General features: G+C 39.8%; 1 protein-coding gene across 1 annotated transcript; it reads right to left on the bottom strand.

Moving 5' to 3' along the window:
• Positions 1-9,710: 9,710 nt before the first annotated feature.
• On the bottom strand, positions 9,711-10,244 carry LOC130949460 (uncharacterized). The gene has a single exon (XM_057878173.1). The coding sequence runs from the start codon at positions 10,242-10,244 to the stop codon at positions 9,711-9,713; it is 534 nt and encodes a 177-aa protein (XP_057734156.1).
• Between the last annotated feature and the right edge of the window lie 13,154 nt (positions 10,245-23,398).

Raw genomic sequence — 23,398 nt, 5'->3', positions numbered from 1 at the left:
CTTGCAGTTTTGTTGCATTAATGCAACTAGCTGAGGTTTCAGCTCAAAGTTATTGGCTCCAATGGCAGGAATGGAGATGCTTCTTCCATCAAACTTGGACGTTGGCTTTGTGAAGTCACCAAGCATTCTCCTTGCATTATTATTATTATTTCCGTCTGCCATCTCTTTCTCTTGTTCTAATGTTTCTGAAAGGTTACCTTTAGAATAATTATATTTAGCTTCTTTTAATTTTCTCTTCAGAGTCCTTTCAGGTTCTGGATCAGTTTCAACAAGAGTGCCTTTATCCCTGTTCCTGCTCATATGAAAGAGAAGAAAACAAGAAAAGAAGAGGAATCCTCTATGTCACAGTATAGAGATTCCTTTATGTTAGTAGAAAAAGAAGGGGTAAAAGAATGAAGAATGGATTCGGATTTATGGATGAAGAGAGGTGAAGAGAAGTGTTAGTAATTAAATAATTAAATAGAAGAAGAAAAGAGGAGGGAGATTTCGAAAATAATTTTTGAAAAAGGGGTTAGTGATTTTCGAAAATTAGAGATAAGTTGTAATTAAAATTAAACATGAAACAATTAATTAATTAAAAAGAATTTTTGAAAAAGAGAGAGATATTTTCGAAAATAGAAGAGGGAAAAGTAGTTAGGTGGTTTTGAAAAAGATAAGAAACAAACAAGAAGTTAGTTAGTTGATTGAAAAAGATTTGAAATCAAAATTGAAAAAGATAAGAAGATAGAAAGTTAGATAAGATATTTTGAAATCAAATTTTGAAAAAGATAAAATTTTTGAAAAAGATCAAATAAAAGATAAAAAAGATTTAATTCAAAAATTTTGAAATTATTTACTTCACTAACAAGAAACTTCAAGATAAGATTCTAGAACTTAAAGATTGAACCTTTCTTAACAAGAAAGTAACAAACTTCAAATTTTTGAACCAATCACATTAATTGTTAGTGTAATTTTGAAAATATGATATAAAGATAAGAAAAAGATTTTGAAAATATTTTGAAAAATATTTTTGAAATTTTCGAAAAAATAGAAAAAATGAAAAAGATATGATTTTTGAAAAAGATTTTGAAAAGATAAGATTTTTAAAATTGAAATTTTGATTTGACTTGTAAGAAACAACTAATTTTGAAAATTTTTGACCAAGTCAACCCAAAATTTTGAAATTTTGGAGGGAAATAAGGAAAAGATATTTTTTTGATTTTTGAATTTTTAATTATGAGAGAGAAAAACATAAACATGACCCAAAACATAAAAATTTTGGATCAAAATACAAAATGCATGCAAGAATGCTATGAATGTCAAGATGAACACCAAGAACACTTTGAAGATCATGATGAACATCAAGAACATAATTTTGAAAAATTTTTGATACAAAGAAAACATGCAAGACACCAAACTTAGAAATCTTTAATGCATGGAAGATATGAATGCAAAGATGCACATGAAAAACAAGAAAAGACACAAAACAAGAAATCATCAAGATCAAACAAGAAGACTTATCAAGAACAACTTGAAGATCATGAAGAACACTATGAATGCATGAATTTTCGAAAAATGCAAGAAAAAATTTTTAAAGCATGCAATTGACACCAAACTTAAAATTTGACTCAAGACTCAAACAAGAAACACAAAATAATTATTTTGATTTTTATGATTTTCTAATTTTTTTGGATTTTTATTAATTATTTTCGAAAATAAAGTTTGTGAAGACGAAAAAGAAAAGAAAAATTTTGAAAAAGATTTTTGAAAAGAAAATTACCTAATCTGAGCAACAAGATGAACCGTCAGTTGTCCATACTCGAACAATCCCCGGCAACGGCGCCAAAAACTTGGTGGACGAAATTGTGATCACTGTTCTTTGATTTGCATTTATTGTAGAATTGTGGAACTTAGGATTTTTGGCACGAGTGGACACAACTCCGTTCAACTAACCAGCAAGTGTACTAGGTCGTCCAAGTAATAAACCTTACGTGAGTAAGGGTCGATCCCACAGAGATTGTTGGTATGAAGCAAGCTATGGTCACCTTGTAAATCTCAGTTAGGCAGATTAAATTGTTTATGGTTTTCGAAAATTAATAATAAAATAAGAAAATAGATGATATATAATAAAAGAGATAGAAGACTTATGCAGATTCATTGGTGGGGATTTCAGATAAGCGAATGGAGATGCTGCATGGCTCAAGGACGCCTGCCCTTCTACTGCTTCTACTCAATCCTTCTTACTCCTTTCCATGGCAAGCTGTGTATAGGGGTTCACCATCAGCGGTGGCTACTTTCAATCCTCTCGGAAAAATAATCCTATGCGGTTGTCAATCGCACGGCTAATCGTCTGGAGGCATCACCCATGGTTGATGGCTACATCCCATCCTCGCAGTGAAAACTAATGCTCACGCACTCTGTCACAGTACCGCTAATCACTGGTTGGTTCCCGCGCCTACTGGAATAGAATCCCTTGATTCTTTTGCGTCTGTCACTAACGCCCAGCACTTGCAAGTTTGAAGCACGTCACAGTCATTCATTACCGGAATCCTACTCGGAATACCACAGACAAGGTTAGACTTTCCGGATTCCCAGGATCCTACTCGGAATACCACAGACAAGGTGAGACTTTCCGGATCCTCATAAATGCCGCCATCTATCTAGCTTATACCACGAAGATTCTGTTGGGGAATCTAAGAGATACACATTCAAGCTCTATTGCATGTAGAACGGAAGTGGTTGTCAATCACGCGCGTTCATGAGTGAGAATGATGATGAGGGTTATTTACTCATCACATTCATCATGTTCTTGGGTGCGAATGAATATCTTGGAATAATAATAAGAAAGATTTGAATAAAAGAAAATAGAACTTCATTAATACTTGAGGTGCAGCAGAGCTCCACACCCTTAATCTATGGTGTGCAGAAACTCCACCGTTGAAAATACATAAGTGAAAGAGGTTCAGGCATGGCCGAATGGCCAGCCCTCTCCTTGATCAAGTGACCGAATGATTAAAAGACTTAGAGTGGTCAAAAGATGTCTAATACAATAGATAAATGTCCTATATATACTAGACTAGCTACTAGGGTTTACATGAGTAAGTAATTGATGCATAAATCCACTTCCGGGGCCCACTTGGTGTGTGCTTGGGCTGAGCTTGATCTATCCACGAGCTGAGGCTTCTCTTGGAGTTGAACTTCGAGTTATGACGTGTTTTGGGCGTTCAACTCCGGATCATGACGTTTTTCTGGCGTTTAACTTCAGACAGCAGCATGTACTTGGCGTTCAACGCCAAGTTACGTCGTCATTCTTCGAATAAAGTATGGACTATTATATATTTCTGGAAAGCCCTGAATGTCTACTTTCCAATGCCGTTGAGAGCGCGCCATTTGGAGTTCTGTAGCTCCAGAAAATCCATTTCGAGTGCAGGGAGGTCAGATTCCAACAGCATCAGCAGTCCTTTTGTCAGCCTTTTTCAGAGTTTTGCTCAAATCCCTCAATTTCAGTCAGAATTTACCTGAAATCACAGAAAAACACACAAACTCATAGTAAAGTCCAGAAATGTGAATTTAACATAAAAACTAAGGAAAACATCCCTAAAAGTAGCTTAAACTTACTAAAAACTACCTAAAAACAATGCCAAAAAGCGTATAAATTATCCGCTCATCAGTCTTATACCTTTATGATCCTTCGGTCTTTTGCATTTCTCTAAGCATGAGGACATGCTAGAATCTAAGTGTGGGGAGGTTGATAAACCCCATTTTGAGGGTTTATCTTGTATTGATTTCAGGGGTTTTATCAATGATTCCACACGCTTTTCATATGAAAATACAAAACTTTGTGCTCATTTCCTAATTTTTGCCTCATGGATGAAAACATGCTTATTTTGTACTAAATTAGATGCATTTCTAATATTCTCTTGGTGCCATTCGATGCCGTGACCTGTGTGTTAAGTGGTTCCAGAATATAGGGCAAGGATGAACCGGAAAAGAGAAGGAGAATGAGTGCAAAGGAAGGGAGCATGAGAAATTGAGCCTTGGGAACTTCAGCAAGGGCGCGTGCGCGTACTTGGCCCGCCTGCGTGGATTGCGCAGCTAGAAGCCAAAGTCAGAAGCCAAGCTACGAGCCGGCACGTGTAGCGGCTAAGCCATGATCCCTATGGGCGCGCACGCGTACGTTACGCTTCCGCTCGCATTGCAAGATGCCCCAGTGGCGCGCACGCGTGCTTTGCGCGTGCGTGCCGATGCTCGAATATGATTTTTTTAAAGAGTCACGTGACCTGGGCCTGGAGACAGTTGGAGATCCCATCTTGGGGAAGTGCCTTGGCGGGAAGAGCTTAAGAAGACCAGGGGTTGAAGGGTTAAGGGACTTTTGGTTCATTTTAGATGGTTCTAGATATTTTTGGCTAGTAGTAGTTACACTCTTGGGTAGAGAGAGAGAGATTCCAAGCTCTCATTAGGGTTCATCTTCTTCCATTTCTGAATTCTCAATCACTCTTTAGTGAGATCTATTGCAATTCTCAATTTACTTTGTTCATGTTATAGATCTTCTTCTCTAATCTCAATTAGTGCTTGTGATTGCTCAATTCTCATAGATTCTAGATGCAACTTTGTAGTTTTGGATTCTATCAATTTCTTGAGAAGTTCATTTCCATTGTTGTTCTTTGTTGATTGTTGTTAATTTCTTGTGTTGAAGCACTTTTAATTCTAACTTCTTCTCATTCTTATTATGCCTTTCATCCTTGCTCATCAATTGTTTGATAAAATGCCAACACTAGTTATGGAGTAAAAGTTTCTTACTTGGAATAGGGTTTGGACCATTAGAAAGAGTTGAATAGCTTATGTCAATTGTTGATTTGGAATTAGAAATTGCTAATTGACTTGGAGTGCACTAAAGCTAGATTTCCCTAGGGTAAAACTAGGACTTGTAACTCAAGTTAGTTACTCTCATTTGACTTTCCTCTATACCTAGGGGTTAACTAAATGAAGCAAAGCCTAATTGTTATCATCATTGAGGAAGCTATAATGATAGAATTTCTAATGCCGACCCTAGGCCAAGTCTTCTAAAATTGATTGTTTGTCATCTATTTTGCTAAACCTCAAAGAATCATAACAAGGCTTTCTAATCAATAAGATGCATTCTCTAGCAATTCCAAGGGAGGACGACTCGGGAGACTAGTACTCTCGGTTATAGATTGTAGGATTGTTTGATGCGAAGTTTAAGTGTCGGTTAGACTATACTCACGATCATATTCATCATTGAATTCTAAATCGACATGCTAAATTTCGTTTATCAAGGGACCAACCTCAGAGACCTCAAAATTTCAACAATAATTCTCAGGGCAGTTTCCAACAGAACAATCGTAATAACTGCTAATTTCAGTCTCAACAGCAACAACCACCTCAGCAGGCAAACTCTAATTCCCACGAAGATTCTAATTGGGAGATGATGAGGAGTTTTATGCAAGAAACTAGAGCTTCCATTAGAAACCTAGAGGTGCAAATGGGCCAACTAAGTAAGCAAATACCTGAGAGGTCCGCAAGTACATTTTAGGTGATACAGTGGTGAACCCAAGAGAAGATTGCAAGGTTATTCAATTGAGAAGTGGTAGTGGCCGGTTCTAAGACCAAGGTCAATGAAGAGTTGGCTGAAAAAGAAGCTCCAAAGGAGAATAAGGAAGAAGTAGAACGCGCACCTCTTAAGCGTGCAGACAACCAATTCCCTGATTCTCTTGATACTTATCCCACCTTGCCAAAGGCTACTGAATACAAGCCAAAAATGCCATATCCTCAAAGGCTCCAGAAGGCTTCCAAAGAAAAGCAGTTTTCTAAATTTTTAGATGTCTTCAAGAAGCTACAGATCAACATTCTTTTTGCAGATGCTCTTGAGCAAATTCCTCTCTATGCTAAATTTATGAAAGAATTGTTGACCCACAAGAGGAATTGGAAGGAACAAGAAACAGTGGTGTTAACCAAGGAATGCAGTGCCATTATTTCAACATAACCTTCCTGAGAAGATGCCAGATCCAGGGAGCTTTGTAGTTCATTGCACCATTAGAGATGTCACCATCCAGAGAAATTTATGTGATCTTGGAGCTAGCATCAATCTAATGCCACTTTCAGTGATAAAAAAAGCTTCAAATTGAGGAGGTAAAATTCACTCGTATTTCCCTTCAACTTGCTGATCTTTCTATTAAATTATCTGTGGGTGTTGTTGAGGATTTACTTGTTAAAGTAGGACCATTTATTTTCCCTATTGATTTTGTTATATTAGACATGGAAGAGGAGGTAAAATTCTCTATTATACTTAGTAGACTCTTTTTAGCTACAGATAGAGCTCTGATTGATGTGCAAAAGAGTGAATTAACCCTGAGGATCAATGAAGAATAGGTGGACTTCAATGTTTTTGAAGCTCTCAAGCACCCTAATGATACTAAAGGGTGTATGAAAATAGATGTTATTGAACCATTTGTTGATGCATGGAAATTTGTCTCTCAACAAATTTCCCTTCGGTAAGTTTACCGAATTGTCGTCAAGTAAAAACTCACAATAGAGTGAGGTCGAATCCCACAGGGATTGATTGGTCAAGCAACTTTAGTTGGAAGAGTATGCTAGTTGAGCTAAACAGAAGGTAGTCGATGTTGCAGGAAATTAAATAGCAGAAAAGTAAATGGCAGAAAAAAAAGTGCAAAATCTTAAATGGGGAATTGGGAAAATGAACATGGAAATAAATGGCAGAAAGTAAAGAGAATGGGTAAGATAAGAAATGGAGAATTTATTGGGCTTAAGAGATGTTGCATTCTCTGGATCAAGTTCATTCTCATCTCTTCCTCAATCAATGCATTCATTGATCTCCTTGGCAATCTTAAGTGATTGGATCCCAATTCTTTGGTAATCCAATCTCTCTAAACTTGAACAATTGCCCAATTCCTTGATTTAATTGCTCATGGGAAGAGATGAAGTGTGGTCACTGATTATACCACATGTATTTCCAAATCAAAGTGTTGGGAGGATTACATGTCACTATATCCGCCCAAACCCCAATTTGGTCCAACATGAGAAAGCATTTCTAGCATGATCTCCTCATCCCTTTTCCAAGGCTCAGAGGAGATCCAATTATGGAGAGTTTCTTTTCTAAGATAACTAACCAATTGAATTAAGAGCGAAAGCTTTCTAGCAAATCAAGAGAAAACAAAGAGGAAGAAGAATGAAAACTATAATTGATCCATCAAATTACAACAGAGCTCCCTAACCCAATGAAAGGGGTTTAGTTGTTCATGGCTCTGGAAATGGAAAATGGCAGAAAAGAATACATGCTTAGCTAGGAAAAATGCAGAAAGTAAATATACAGGGGGTAGTTCTCCCAAGTGCCAAGCTTCTCTATAGTTCAAAACTACTCCTATATATACTACTATTCTTGAGCTTCTAGTGAGTTCTTCAAGTCTTAGATGTGGGCCTTAGATCTTTAGTTAAAGCAGGTACAATCTTCAGTGGGCTTAGCTTGCAGAAAAGTGTGAGTTAGGCATGGGCGTTAGTTAGGACGTTAGTGGTGTTAACGCTAAGTGAAAATGTGGGTTTGAGAACGTTGGTGACAATCACCTTTCTCACTAACGTTCCAACCTCAAAATGGTCCACGTTAACTTCAACATTAGTGGCACTAACGTGACCCCTAACGTTGCCTCATGATCATTCGCAAACGTTATTAGGAATCACCTTTTCCAATAACGTTGCATTGTGCCCCATTTCCCCACGTTAGAGTTCATGTTAACTAGGTTAACGTGGCTCTTAACGTGGGCATGCCTAAGCTTCGAGAGCATTAGTGACACTTACCTTTGTCACTAACGCTCCAAACGCCCCTCCTCTCCACGTTAGAGTTCACGTTAACTAGGTTAACGTGGCCACTAACGTGGTAGTGAATGCCATCTCCAACGTTAGTGACAAAGGTGAGTGTCACTAACGTTGGCTCATCATGCTTAGCTCCACGTTAACTTTCACGTTAGTGATCTTAACGTGACCACTAACGTGGGCAATGTTGGCTTGATCCAACGTTAGAGACAAAGGTGAGTGTAACTAATGTTGGCATTGTCTTTCCCTTCCACGTTAGAGTTCACGTTAACTAAGTTAACATGACTCTTAACGTGGCTAATTGCCAATTTGTAGCGTTAGTGGTATTCACTTTTACCACTAACGCTGGAGCTCCCTTTTTCTCCACGTTAACTACCACGTTAACCTAGTTAACGTGGCAATTAACGTGGGCTTATGATGGTTTCGCAGGCGTTATTGGCGATCACCTTTTCCATTAACACTACAAAGCTTGTCCCTATTCTATGTTAGTGGTCACGTTAACTAGATTAATGTGATTGCTAACGTGGCTTCTTCTTGCTTCCTTTGTCCTGAAATCAAGCAAATAAAGTGCATCAAAGCTCTAGCCCAAGTCATGAGATTATGTATCATCAATTTGTCATTCAATCCTTGCAAAATCCTCATGAAATCATGTAAAATTCACAATAGTTGCTTGAATCAAGGTGTAAGTGTATTTTCATCCAAAACATGCCTTATTTACTAAGAAAATGCATGAAACTACCCTAAAACAGTAAAGAAAAGGTCAGTGAAATTGGCCTAGATGCCCTGGCATCACAACACCAAACTTAAAGCTTGCTTGTCCCTAAGCAAGCACTAAAACATATGAAGAATGAATGAAAGAACAAGATAAACAATATAAAAGTAAAATTCATGGTTTATGGGGTTTCATGCATAGCAACTTAGGTTCATTCTTTTACTAGTTTTCAGGCCTTTATCATGCCCTTGAACACTCTCTTGATTGCATCCTTTGAGACTTCCTAATTGTTGATCCTTCCTTCTTTTCCAGGTTATTGCATTCTTTTTATAGGCTAAGTGCTCTGTAAGAGGGCGACTCTTTATCATAAGTTTTTAGCCAACACTTCCGAACCAGTTGGTTTAAGGTGCTAGGTGTTAAGGCACCCCTAAGGACTTACTCCCTCAAGTCTCTTTCCCCCATACATACACACCACAGGCACATGGTTTGTTATTTTTCTTTCTTGAGATCTTGGTGTCCAGCACCTCTTTGGGTTGCTAAGTGTTTTATAGCAAAGATTACTCTTGATAGTGGACTTTCAGCTGATAATCCCGGATTAGTTAATCCAAGTTACCAAGTGATAAGGCACCCCTAAGAGCTTATTCATCCAAGCATATCCCTTGTACATGAACACCACAGACACATGTCTCAATCTTCAGACCCTTGGTGCCTAGCATTATTTCTTATTGTTTTTCTTTCCTTTTCACTTTTATTGCTCTTTCTCTTTTCTTATTAGGATCTTATCAATTAGCTAGTCTCCTGGGGTGTGTTTCAAGCATATGATTCAGGATAGATAGTTACCTTCCTACCTTGTTGGTGAACCAACTTAGCTAATTAATCACCCTACCACAAACATTCAGGATTTACTTCACAAGATAGCTCCACTCTTGTTCTTTTCATAACATCTTCTTTTTTGATTAACTAAAAAGACAAGCATACAATAAGCAAGATGAAAATGAAGCATGGACATTAGACTAGTAAGCATAGACCTAAGCAACTACAGCTTTAAAGGCAAAATTGAAAATCCTAAACTACTATGGAAGCATGTTCTATTTCATACATGATTTTCCTTATTTAAAGCTTGAAAGAGATAAAACTAAGAAGGAACTCCGCCACCTTTCACTTATTGGAATGCTCATGTCCCTTTTTCTTGGGATCCTCCTTGATTGCTTGAGTCCCCATTTCCTTTGCGCTTCCCGATCAGCTTTTTCCAGAAATCAGCATCCTCCATCTTCTTCTTTAATGCTTCCTTTTGTTGTTTCACCCTTCCCTCTTCTTGTTCTGTTAAGTCCTTGCAGACTGCCTCATAACTTGGAATGACAGAGTGCAAGTTATGCATATGCCCAGTCATATAAGTTAACTTGGCCTGAGTGTTTATGCTAAACTCTTCCCGATGCAGTTGCCTTCCTTCGTTGAGCACGCTGAATTCGTTGAATGCTTTCTTATGGGCTATCTGGCGTTGGTTGAGTTCTTGAAGGCGTTTGTCTTGGCTCTCTTGCCTTTCGGTCACTTGATTGATGGCTTGGGTGAGCTGGGAGTAATGCTCCTGTTGCAACTCCATTTGCTGTTTCTGCCATTCTCTTTGTTGATCCATCCAACTAGAGAGTAGTTCTTCTTGACGATCCATCCTTTGAGATTGGACATGTAGTTGTTGTTCTTGTCCCTCCATATAGCTCCTTGCTAGATCCTCAATGGCTCCTTGAATGTGAAACAGATTTATGTTGGTTGGATCATATTGCCCTTCTTGCTAGTACCCTGTTTGTTGGGGTTCTTCTTGGTGAGGTTCTTCTTGGTGAGGCTTTTCTTGTGCAGTTCTTTTCCCTATCTGAGGTCTTCTTTATTGTTGAGCGGGTGTCATATAGTTTATACGCTGGAGGGTAACTAATCTCCCAGGATTTACCCACTGTGGATTGTTATCTTCGAATACCACCTTGGCTTTCATGCATAGTCTAAGGATGGTGCTGGGGTACCAAAGTCTAGCACCCAGATCATTCTTCTCAGCTGAGTCCTGGATCCCTTCAGCTATGATTTCGTTCACATTGATACTCCCACCCTTTACTAAGCAATGTACCATGGTAGCTCGAGCAATATTGACCTCAGAATTGTTTGCAGCTGGAAGGATGGATCTCCTTACAATTTCGAACCACCCGTTAGCCTCAAGAAGCAGGTCTCCTCTTTTTATAAATATGGGTTTTCCATGGGGGTCTCTGTCCTAATCCGCTCCCTGCACACAGATGTCTTTCATAATCTGGTCGTGGTTGGTGTTGTTATCTATTCTCAAGTGATAGCTCTCTTCTGCAAAGGGTATGGTTCACAGCTTTAACACTCTCATGATGCTCATGGGACTAAAATCCACCATTACCCCTCTCACAAAACTTGTATAGGATTCATCTGCTTTATCATATCTAACCGCGTTTGCATAAAACTCTCTTACCAGAGTTGCGTTCACCCTTGTAATCGGATCGGTGAGGAGCTCCCATCAACGTTTTTCCACATTCTCTGTGATTTTGGAGCACTCAATTTTTGTGACTTGAAAGCCTAACTCATATATGACTTCTTTCTCAGCCATCCACCCAAATTGTAGTGCATGGTAAAAGGTTCTAAATTTTTTTTCATCAAAAGGAGGCTGCTTCATAGGTTCCTCCCCCTTTCGCCTTTTGGAGCTTGATGATGCCATGCAGGAGACTTGGTGTGTGGAGATATTGAGTGTGTGTTCGAGAGAAGGAAGAGAAATGAATAAGAATGAGAATTACGTAGGGAGAGGTGTAGAATGGGGGTTATTCATATAAAAAGGATGATGGGTGTTTGAAGGGTGTGGATTGATGGTGTTGCTTAATGATGGACGGTTGGGGTTTGGCATTGGATGAGCACAAGGATCACCTCTTTTATGAGGGTCTTGGTTCGGTCTCCAAGGCTATCCAACTCCCAATGTTGCATGGCAACACTTTCCAAGATACTCCTGATGAGCGGATAATTTGTATGCTTTTTGGCATTGTTTTTAGTATGTTTTTAGTATCTTTTAGTTAGTTTTTAGTATATTTCTATTAGTTTTTAATTAAAATTCACTTTTCTGGACTTTACTATGAGTTTGTGTGTTTTTCTGTAATTTCAGGTATTTTCTGACTGAAATTGAGGGTCCTGAGCAAAAATCTGATCCAGAGACTGAAAAGGACTGCAGATGCTGTTGGATTCTGACCTCCCTGCACTCGAAGTGGATTTTCTGGAGCTACAGAAGCCCAATTGGCGCGCTCTCAACGGCATTGGAAAGTAGACATCCTGGGCTTTCCAGCAATATATAATAGTCCATACTTTGTCCAAGATTTGATGGCCCAAACTCGCTTAGCAATCCGGCCTCAGAAATTCCAGCGTTAAACGCCGGAACTGGAATAAAAGTTGGAGTTAAACGCCCAAACTGGCATGAGAACTGGCGTTTAACTCCAGAAAAGGTCTCTACACGAATTTCCTTCATTGCTCAGCCCAAGCACACACCAAGTGGGCCAGGAAGTGGATTTTTCTGTCATTTACTCATTTCTGTAAACCTTAGGATACTAGTTTACTACTTATAGGACCTTTTTACATTGTAATCAGTACCGGATGTGACCTTATGACATTGTACACATTTTCTTCCACAGCATGAGTTTCTAAACCCCATGGTTGGGGGTGAGGAGCTCTGCTGTGTCTTGATGGATTAATGCAATTACTACTGTTTCTTATTCAATCATGCTTGCTTCCATTCTAAGATAACACTTGTTCTTAATCCGGATGAATGTGATGATCCGTGACAATCATCATCATTCTCAACCATGAACACGTGCCTGACAACCACCTCTATTCTATCTTAGATTGAGTAGTTATCTCTTGGGTTCTTTAATCGGAATCTTCGTGGTATAGGCAGGACCTGATGGCAGCATTCAAGAGAATCCGGAAGGTCTAAACCTTGTCTGTGGTATTCTGAGTAGGATTCAATGATTGAATGACTGTGACGTGCTTCAAACCTGTAACCTACTGGGCGTTAGTGACAGACGCAAAAGAGTGATTCTATTCCGGTAGGGGAGGGAACCAAACCGGTGATTGGCAGCACTGTGACAGAGTGTGTGCATTAGCTTTCACTGCGCGGATGGGAGGTAGCTGCTGACAACAGTGAGACCCTACACGAGCTTGCCATGGAAGGAGACATGCGTGTTTGATGAAGAAGACAGTAGGAAAGCAGAGATTCGGAAGATGGAGCATCTCCAAACCTCAACCTATTCTCCATTACTGCAATACAAGTAACCATTACATGTTCTTTTGCTTTTTACAATCAATCCTGATAATTTCTGATATCCTGACTAAGATTTACAAGATAACCATAGCTTGCTTCAAGCCGACAATCTCCGTGGGATCGACCCTTGCTCACGCAAGGTATTACTTGGACGACCCAGTGCACTTGCTGGTTAGTTGTGCGGGATTGCAAAAGTGTTATTGCAATTTCGTGCACCAAGTTTTTGGCGCCGTTGCCGGGGATTGTTCGAGTTTGGACAACTGACGGTTTATTTTGTTGCTTAGATTAGGACTGTTTTATTTTTGCTGGTCTAGAGTCTTTTAGTTGAGTCTAGTTTCATATTCTAAGTTTGGTGTCAATTGCATGCTTTTGTTTTTCTTTTAAATTTTTGTTTTTGCATGTTCTTAGTCCCTTTTTGATTCATAAAAATTCTAAGTTTGGTGTCCTCTTTGTGTTTTTCCCTTTAAAATTTTCGAAAAAATTAGTGTTTGATTTTCTAAAATTTTAAGTTTGGTGTCATTTTGTGTTTTTCTCTTTCCTCTTTTTAAAAATCAAATCTTTTTCATAAAAACTTTTCAATCATATCTTTTTAATTGCTGTTTTCAAAATCTTTTTAATTAACTAATTGATTCAGTTCTCAATTTGCTTTGATCTTCTTTTCTCTTTGATTTTCGAAATTTTATTCTTTTTTATTTATTTCTTTTTGTTTTTATTTTTATTTTTCGTTTAATTCAAAAAAAAAATAATAATAAACAAAATTTATCCCTTTGCAATCATTATCATTTCCCTTTTGTCCATCATGGACTCAAGTGGAATTAATCAGTCCAAAAGGACTCTGGGGTCATATGCTAACCCCATTACAGCTGCATATGGGAGTAGCATCTGTATACCTCCCATCAAAGCAAGCAGCTTTGAGCTAAACCCTCAACTCATTATCATAGTGCAGCAAAATTGCCAGTATTCCGGTCTTCCACAGGAAGAACCTACTGAGTTTCTGGCACAGTTCTTACAAATTGCTGACACAGTACATGATAAAGATGTAGATCAGGATGTCTACAGACTATTACTGTTTCCATTTGCTGTAAAAGATCAAGCTAAAAGGTGGTTAAATAACCAACCTACAGCAAGCATAAAGACATGGAAACAGTTATCAGACAAATTCCTGAATCATTTTTACCCTCCAAAGAGGATGACACAGCTAAGGCTGGACATCCAAGGCTTTAAACAAGAGGATCATGAATCCCTTTATAATGCCTGGGAGAGGTATAGAGGTATGCTAAGAAAATGTCCCTCTGAAATGTTTTCAGAGTGGGTACAGTTAGACATTTTCTACTATGGGCTTACAGAAAAAGCTCAGATGTCTTTAGACCACTCAGCTGGTGGATCTATACACATGAGGAAGACAATTGAAGAAGCTCAAGAGCTTATAGACACTGTTGCTAGGAACCAATATCTATACTCTAGCAATGAGTTCTCTCCAGAAGAGGAAGTCATGACAGTAGTCATTGACTCTAATCCTCAAGAACAGGTAATGGAGCTTAATCAACAACTACTCCTGATGACAGAACAGTTAGCAGAATTTAAAGAGATGCTCAATGAAACTAAAGTTGCTAATAAAAGCATAGAACTACAGTTGAGTCAAGCAAAACAGCAAATATCTAAACAGATAACAGAAGAGTGTCAAGCAGTTCAATTGAGGAGTGGAAAGACCTTGAATAACACTGTTCAAAAGAGCAAAAAGCCAAATAAGGAACAAATGACAGAGGACAACCAAACCACTGTTCAAAATCCCTCTGAGGACAGTAAGAGCCCAGAGAGGAATATTGGCGTTCAAACGCCAGAAAGGGAAGGAAAGTTGGCGTTAAACGCCCATTCCTTGCCCAGTTCTGGCGTTCAAACGCCAGAAAGGGAAGGAAAGCTGGCGTTAAACGCCCATTCCTTGCCCAGTTCTGGCATTCAAACGCCAGAAAAGGAAGGGAAGTTGGCGTTTAACGCCCAAACTTCACCCATTCCTGGCGTTCAAACGCCAAGGGAGGATCAGACACCTGAGAGTGCTGACAGTAATCCCTCTAACAAGGCTTCTTCAACCACTTCTGTAAGGAATAAACCTGCAGCATCTAAGGTTGAAGAATATCAAGCCAAGATGCCTTATCCTTAGAAACTCCGCAAAGCAGAACAGGATAAACAATTTGCCCGCTTTGCAGACTATTTAAGGACTCTTGAAATAAAGATTCCTTTTGCAGAGGCACTTGAGCAAATACCTTCTTATGCTAAGTTCATGAAAGAGATCTTAAGTCATAAGAAGGATTGGAGAGAAACTGAAAAAGTGTTTCTCACTGAAGAATGCAGTGCAGTCATTCTAAAAAGCTTACCAGAAAAGCTTCAAGATCCTGGAAGCTTTCTGATACCATGCACATTGGAAGGCACTTACACCAAGGTAGCCTTATGTGATCTTGGAGCAAGTATTAATTTAATACCTGCATCCACTATCAGAAAGCTTGGGTTGATTGGAGAAGTCAAACCAACCAGGATATGCCTCCAACTTGCTGATGGCTCCATTAAACACCCATCAGGCATAATAGAGGACATGATTGTCAAGGTTGGGCCGTTTGCCTTTCCAACTGACTTTGTGGTGCTGGAAATGGAGGAGCATAAAAATGCAACTCTCATTCTAGGAAGACCTTTCCTAGCAACTGGACGAACTCTCATTGATGTACAAAAGGGGGAAGTAACCTTGAGAGTCAATGAGGATGAGTTCAAGTTGAATGCTGTAAAAGCTATGCAGCATCCAGACACACCAGAGGACTGCATGGACGCTGACATTATTGACTCTCTGGTAGAAGAGATCAATATGGCTGAAAGCCTAGAATCAGAGCTTGAGGACATCTTCAAAGATGCTCAAACTGATCAGGAAGAGCCAGAGGAGGCAAAGGAATTTTCGAAAATTCCTCAGGAGGAGGATAAGCCTCCTAAGCCTGAACTCAAACCACTACCATCATCCCTGAAATATGCATTTCTGGGAGAGGGTGACACTTTTCCAGTGATTATAAGCTCTGCTTTAAATCCACAGGAAGAGGAAGCACTGATTAAAGTGCTAAGGACACACAAAACAGCTCCTGGGTGGTCCATAAGTGATCTCAAGGGTATTAGCCCAGCTAGATGCATGCACAAGATCCTGTTGGAGGATAATGCCAAACCAGTGGTCCAACCACAGAGGAGGCTAAATCCTGCCATGAAGGAGGTGGTGCAAAAAGAGGTCACTAAATTACTGGAGGCTGGGATTATTTATCCTATTTCTGATAGCCCCTGGGTGAGCCCTGTCCAAGTTGTTCCCAAAAAGGGAGGCATGACAGTGGTTCACAATGAAAAAAATGAACTGGTCCCTACAAGAACAGTCACAGGGTGGCGCATGTGCATTGACTACAGAAGACTCAATACAGCCACCAGAAAGGATCATTTTCCTTTACCATTCATAGACCAAATGCTAGAAAGACTAGCTGGCCATGATTACTACTGCTTTTTGGACGGCTATTCAGGCTATAACCAAATTGCAGTAGATCCCCAGGACCAAGAAAAAACAGCATTCACCTGCCCTTCTGGCGTGTTTGCCTACAGGAGAATGCCTTTTGGTCTGTGCAATGCACCTGCAACCTTTCAGAGGTGCATGCTCTCTATCTTCTCAGATATGGTAGAGAAATTTCTGGAAGTCTTCATGGATGACTTTTCAGTATATGGAGACTCATTCAGCTCCTGTCTTAACCACCTATCACTTGTCCTGAAAAGATGCCAAGAGACTAACCTGGTTTTAAACTGGGAGAAATGTCACTTTATGGTGACTGAAGGAATTGTCCTTGGGCACAAAATTTCAAGCAGGGGAATAGAGGTGGATAAGGCAAAGGTAGAGGTAATTGAAAAATTACCACCACCTGCCAATGTTAAGGCAATCAGAAGCTTTCTGGGGCATGCAGGATTCTACAGAAGGTTTATCAAGGATTTTTCGAAAATTGCTAAACCTCTGAGTAACCTGTTAGCTGCTGACACACCATTTGTGTTTGACACACAGTGTTTGCAGGCATTTGAGACCCTGAAAGCTAAACTGGTCACAGCACCAGTCATCTCTGCACCAGATTGGGCATTACCATTTGAATTGATGTGTGATGCCAGTGATCATGCCATTGGTGCAGTGTTGGGACAGAGGCATAACAAACTTCTGCATGTCATTTATTATGCTAGCCGTGTTCTAAATGATGCACAGAAGAATTACACAACCACAGAAAAAGAATTACTTGCAGTGGTCTATGCCATTGACAAGTTTAGATCCTACTTAGTGGGATCAAAGGTGATTGTGTACACTGACCATGCTGCTCTTAAATACTTACTCACAAAGCAGGATTCCAAACCCAGGCTTATCAGATGGGTGTTGCTTCTGCAAGAGTTTGATATAGAAATAAGAGACAGAAAAGGGACAGAGAATCAAGTAGCTGATCATCTGTCCAGAATAGAACCAGTAGCTGGGGCGTCCCTCCCTTCTACTGAGATCTCTGAGACCTTCCCAGATGAGCAACTCTTTGCCATTCAGGAAGCTTCATGGTTTGCAGATATTGCAAACTATAAAGCTGTGAGGTTCATACCCAAAGAGTACAGTTATGTGCAGAGAAAGAAACTAATTTCAGATGCCAAGTACTACCTTTGGGATGAACCATATCTCTTTAAGAGATGTGCTGACGGAGTGATCCGCAGGTGTGTACCCAGAGAGGAAGCACGAAGGATCCTATGGCACTGCCATGGATCACAGTATGGAGGACATTTTGGAAGTGAGCGAACAGCCACTAAAGTTCTCCAGTGCGGCTTCTACTGGCCTACTCTCTATAAAGACTCCCGAGAGTTTGTGCGTAACTGTGACAGTTGCCAAAGAGCTGGTAACCTGCCTCACGGATATGCCATGCCTCAACAAGGAATACTAGAGATAGAATTGTTTGATGTATGGGGAATTGATTTCATGGGGCCATTCCCACCATCATACTCAAACACTTACATTCTGGTGGCAGTGGATTATGTATCTAAATGGGTAGAAGCAATTGCTACACCCACTAATGATACCAAGACTGTGCTGAAATTCCTCCAGAAAAACATTTTCAGCAGGTTTGGCGTCCCCAGAGTGCTAATCAGTGATGGGGGCACTCATTTCTGCAATAAACAGCTATACTCTGCTATGGTTAGATATGGAATCAGCCATAAAGTGGCAACTCCGTATCATCCACAGACAAATGGGCAAGCTGAAGTCTCTAACAGAGAGCTAAAAAGAATCCTGGAACGGACTGTAATGGCCCGAAGAAAGGATTGGGCAAAGAGCTTGGATGATGCTCTGTGGGCATACAGAACAGCATTCAAGACTCCTATAGGAACCTCTCCATACCAATTGGTGTATGGGAAGGCCTGTCATTTGCCTGTGGAACTGGAACATAAAGCCCACTGGGCAACCAGATTCCTAAACATGGATGCACAGTTAGCTGGTGAGAAAAGACTGCTCCAGCTAAATGAGCTAGAGGAGTTCAGACTCAATGCCTTTGAAAATGCAAAAATTTATAAGGAAAAGGCAAAGAAGTGGCATGACAAAAGATTGTCAACCAGAGTCTTTGAGCCAGGACAGAAAGTTCTGCTCTTCAACTCCAGGCTCAAACTGTTTCCAGGAAAACTCAAGTCCCGGTGGAGGGGTCCGTATGTGATTACAGGAGTATCACCATATGGATATGTTGAGCTTCAGGATATTGATTCTGACAAGAAGTTCATTGTTAATGGACAGAGGATCAAACACTATCTTGAAGGAAATTTTGAGCAGGAATGCTCAAAACTGAGACTTGAGTGATTCTCAGTGAAAGTCCAGCTAAAGACAGTAAAGAAGCGCTTGCTGGGAGGCAACCCAGTCATTAGGAAGTTGTATGATTAGTTCTTACAGAGGCAAGTATCAAAAATGAAGGAATTCACAGAGTTACAGAAGGATTCAGCTCAAAAAGCAGAGAAAATGAGCTTACTGGCGAAAAAACGCCAGTAAGGGGCATTTTGGGCGTTAAACGCCAGAATGGGTACCATTCTGGGCGTTTAACGCCAGGAATGGTGCCATTTTGGGCGTTAAACGCCAGAATGGGCACCATTCTGGGCGTTTAACGCCAGGTGTGCAGCATCCTGGGCGTTTTAGAAAAACGCCCAGTGAGGAAGAATTTCTGGCGTTTAACGCCAGCCAGGGTACCTGGCTGGGCGTTAAACGCCCAAGTGGGGCAACAGATGGGCGTTAAACGCCAGAATGGGTGCCATTCTGGGCGTTTAACGCCAGCTTGGTGGGGGGACCACAATTTTGTTTTCAAATCAGATTTTTTCAAACTTTCCTTTTCTCACCCATACTTTTCTACAAAATCACACTTCAATCATTCATCATTCACTTTCAAATCTTCAAAAATCAAAACCATTCTTCAAATCTATTTCAAAATAATCTCAAATCTTCTTCAAAAACTCACCCTTTTCTCAAATATTTTTCATATCTTTTCAAATTTCCTTTCAAATCTCTCTTTGTTTTCGAAATTCTACTCCCCCACTCTATAAATGAACGTTCCTCACCCTCCTTCCTCACACCAATCGAATTTTCTCCCCCTCTCTCTCTTATCTTCTTTCTTTTCTTTTTGCTTGAGGACAAGCAAAACCTCTAAGTTTGGTGTGCTTTTCCGTGATCACTAAGCCAAGATTCATCAATATCATGGCTCCCAAGGGAAAACAAACCAACTCAAGAGGAAAGAAAGAGACTAATCCAAAGAATCTTTGGAATGAAGAGAAGTTCTTAACCAAAGAACATGAAGACCATTACCACAAAATAATGGGTCTGAGGTCAGTGATCCCGGAAGTTAAATTTGATCTGAAAGAAGATGAATATCCGGAGATCCAAGAGCAAATTCGAAACAGAGGTTGGGAAGTTCTGACCAATCCTGAGACAAAGGTTGGAAGGAACATGGTTCAGGAATTCTACTCAAATCTGTGGCTAACAGATAAGCAGAGAATGACTGGAACTGCTTACCATACCCATAGAACCATGGTCAGAGGGAAAGTTATATACTTCCATCTGGACAAAATAAGAGAAATATTCAAGTTGCCTCAACTGCAAGATGATCCTGATTCCTTTAATAGGAGGATGGTGAGAGTAGATAAGGGGTTGGATCAGGTTCTAGAGGACATATGCCTCCCTGGAACTAAGTGGATAACCAATTCTAAGGGTGTCCCAAACCAACTCAAGAGGGGAGACCTCAAACCAATTGCAAGAGGTTGGCTAGACTTTATTGGGCGTTCCATACTGCCCACTAGCAACCGTTCTGAGGTCACCATCAAGAGAGCAGTGATGATTCATTGCATTATGCTTGGAAAAGAGGTGGAGGTCCATCATGTGATTGCCTGTGAGATTTACACAATTGCAAATAAGAATTCCACTGAAGCCAAATTGGCTTATCCAAGCTTGATTTCATTGCTCTGTAAAGAGGCTGGGGTGAAGATGGGGGTAGATGAGTTCATACCCATTGAACACCCAATCACCAAGAAGTCAATGAAAGGACAAGTGCAAGACAACTCCATCAAGAGGAGGGCACAGGAATTCCTCCCTGAATTCCCAAGAGTTGACTACTGGGCCAACCTAGAAGCATCTATTAACAAGTTGCAAGAGACTATGGAGCAACTGAAGGAAGAACAGCAGAATCAAAACTGCATGCTCTGCAAATTGCTGAAGGAACAAGAGAAGCAGAGGCGTGAAATCCAAGAGATGAAACGCCAAAAGCTCTCCTCTCAAGCTGAGGGAGCATCCACTTCTCAAAATCAAGGTTGTTGAGTCCTAACTCTGTGAAAACCCCTATCATTAGGAGCCTATTTTTTTTCGTTTTTCTTGTCTTATTTTATATTTTTTTAGTCTCATCTTATATCTATATTTGAGTCTTGTTCTTAGTTCATAATTAATAAAATTTAAGTTTATGCCTTAAAGCTATGAATGTCCTATGAATCCATCACCTCTCTTAAATGAAAAATGCTTTAATCACAAAAGAACAAGAAGTACAGGGTTTCGAAATTTATCTCTGAAACTAGTTGAATTAGTTTGATGTGGTGACAATACTTTTTGTTTTCTGAATGAATGCTTGAACAGTGCATATGTCTTTTGAATTTGTTGTTTTAAGAATGTTAAAATTGTTGGCTCTTGAAAGAATGAGGAGAAAGAGAACTGTTATTGAGGATCTGAAAAATCATCAAATTGATTCTTGAAGCAAGAAAAGCAGTGAAAAAAAAAAAATTCGAAAAAAAAAGAAAGAAAAAGAAAAAAAGAACAAAGAGAAAAAGAAAGGAATAAAGTTGTGATCCAAGGCAAAAGAGTGTGCTTAAGAACCCTGGACACCTCTAATTGGGGACTTTAGCAAAGCTGAGTCACAATCTAAAGAGGTTCACCCAATTATGTGTCTGTGGCATGTATGTATCCGGTGGTAATACTGGAAGACAGAGTGCTTTGGGCCACAGCCAAGACTCATACACTGGCCATGTTCAAGAATCAATATACTTAACTAGGAGAATCAATAACACTATCTGAGTTCTGAGTTCTTATAGATGCTAATCATTCTGAACTTCAAAGGATAGAGTGAGATGCCAAAACTGTTCGGAGGCAAAAAGCTACTAGTCCCGCTCATCTAATTGGAGCTATGTTTCTTTGATATTTTGGAGTCTATAGTATGTTCTCTTCTTTTTATCCTATTTTGATTTTCAGTTGCTTGGGGACAAGCAAAAATTTAAGTTTGGTGTTGTGATGAGCGGATAATTTGTATGCTTTTTGGCATTGTTTTTAGTATGTTTTTAGTATCTTTTAGTTAGTTTTTAGTATATTTCTATTAGTTTTTAATTAAAATTCACTTTTCTGGACTTTACTATGAGTTTGTGTGTTTTTCTGTAATTTCAGGTATTTTCTGACTGAAATTGAGGGTCCTGAGCAAAAATCTGATCCAGAGACTGAAAAGGACTGCAGATGCTGTTGGATTCTGACCTCCCTGCACTCGAAGTGGATTTTCTGGAGCTACAGAAGCCCAATTGGCGCGCTCTCAACGGCATTGGAAAGTAGACATCCTGGGCTTTCCAGCAATATATAATAGTCCATACTTTGTCCAAGATTTGATGGCCCAAACCCGCGTAGCAATCCGGCCTCAGAAATTCCAGCGTTAAACGCCGGAACTGGAATAAAAGTTGGAGTTAAACGCCCAAACTGGCATGAGAACTGGCGTTTAACTCCAGAAAAGGTCTCTACACGAATTTCCTTCATTGCTCAGCCCAAGCACACACCAAGTGGGCCAGGAAGTGGATTTTTCTGTCATTTACTCATTTCTGTAAACCTTAGGATACTAGTTTACTACTTATAGGACCTTTTTACATTGTAATCAGTACCGGATGTGACCTTATGACATTGTACACATTTTCTTCCACAGCATGAGTTTCTAAACCCCATGGTTGGGGGTGAGGAGCTCTGCTGTGTCTTGATGGATTAATGCAATTACTACTGTTTCTTATTCAATCATGCTTGCTTCCATTCTAAGATAACACTTGTTCTTAATCCGGATGAATGTGATGATCCGTGACAATCATCATCATTCTCAACCATGAACACGTGCCTGACAACCACCTCTATTCTATCTTAGATTGAGTAGTTATCTCTTGGGTTCTTTAATCGGAATCTTCGTGGTATAGGCAGGACCTGATGGCAGCATTCAAGAGAATCCGGAAGGTCTAAACCTTGTCTGTGGTATTCTGAGTAGGATTCAATGATTGAATGACTGTGACGTGCTTCAAACCTGTAACCTACTGGGCGTTAGTGACAGACGCAAAAGAGTGATTCTATTCCGGTAGGGGAGGGAACCAAACCGGTGATTGGCAGCACTGTGACAGAGTGTGTGCATTAGCTTTCACTGCGCGGATGGGAGGTAGCTGCTGACAACAGTGAGACCCTACACGAGCTTGCCATGGAAGGAGACATGCGTGTTTGATGAAGAAGACAGTAGGAAAGCAGAGATTCGGAAGATGGAGCATCTCCAAACCTCAACCTATTCTCCATTACTGCAATACAAGTAACCATTACATGTTCTTTTGCTTTTTACAATCAATCCTGATAATTTCTGATATCCTGACTAAGATTTACAAGATAACCATAGCTTGCTTCAAGCCGACAATCTCCGTGGGATCGACCTTTGCTAACGCAAGGTATTACTTGGACGACCCAGTGCACTTGCTGGTTAGTTGTGCGGGATTGCAAAAGTGTTATTGCAATTTCGTGCACCAACTCCCCTTGAAGACAAGTGTGTGGTTTCCTTGGTATAGTGGCCGAACCTCCTTTCTTTGGTTGTCCTATCAAGTACCACCAATCCCCTTTTTGATTTCCTATACAAGACAAAAGGAATGCAAAAAGTCAATTGAATTTTTGGTGGGAAAAATTAAAGTGTGAAATAGCTACTGTTGAAATCCTTTTTCTTTTGTTTTTAAAAAAACTAAATGCTTTTCATGAATGC

The sequence above is a fragment of the Arachis stenosperma genome, chromosome 9 (genome assembly GCF_014773155.1).
Source record: "Arachis stenosperma cultivar V10309 chromosome 9, arast.V10309.gnm1.PFL2, whole genome shotgun sequence".
In the NCBI taxonomy this organism is placed as follows: Eukaryota; Viridiplantae; Streptophyta; class Magnoliopsida; order Fabales; family Fabaceae; genus Arachis; species Arachis stenosperma.
The sequence above is the reverse complement of the archived record's forward strand: the minus strand, read 5'-3'. Positions and strand labels throughout refer to the sequence as shown.

Coding starts and splice junctions, on each gene's coding strand:
- LOC130949460 (XM_057878173.1), bottom strand. CDS start 10,244: ATGGAGGGACAAGAACAACAACTACATGTCCAATCTCAAAGGATGGAT.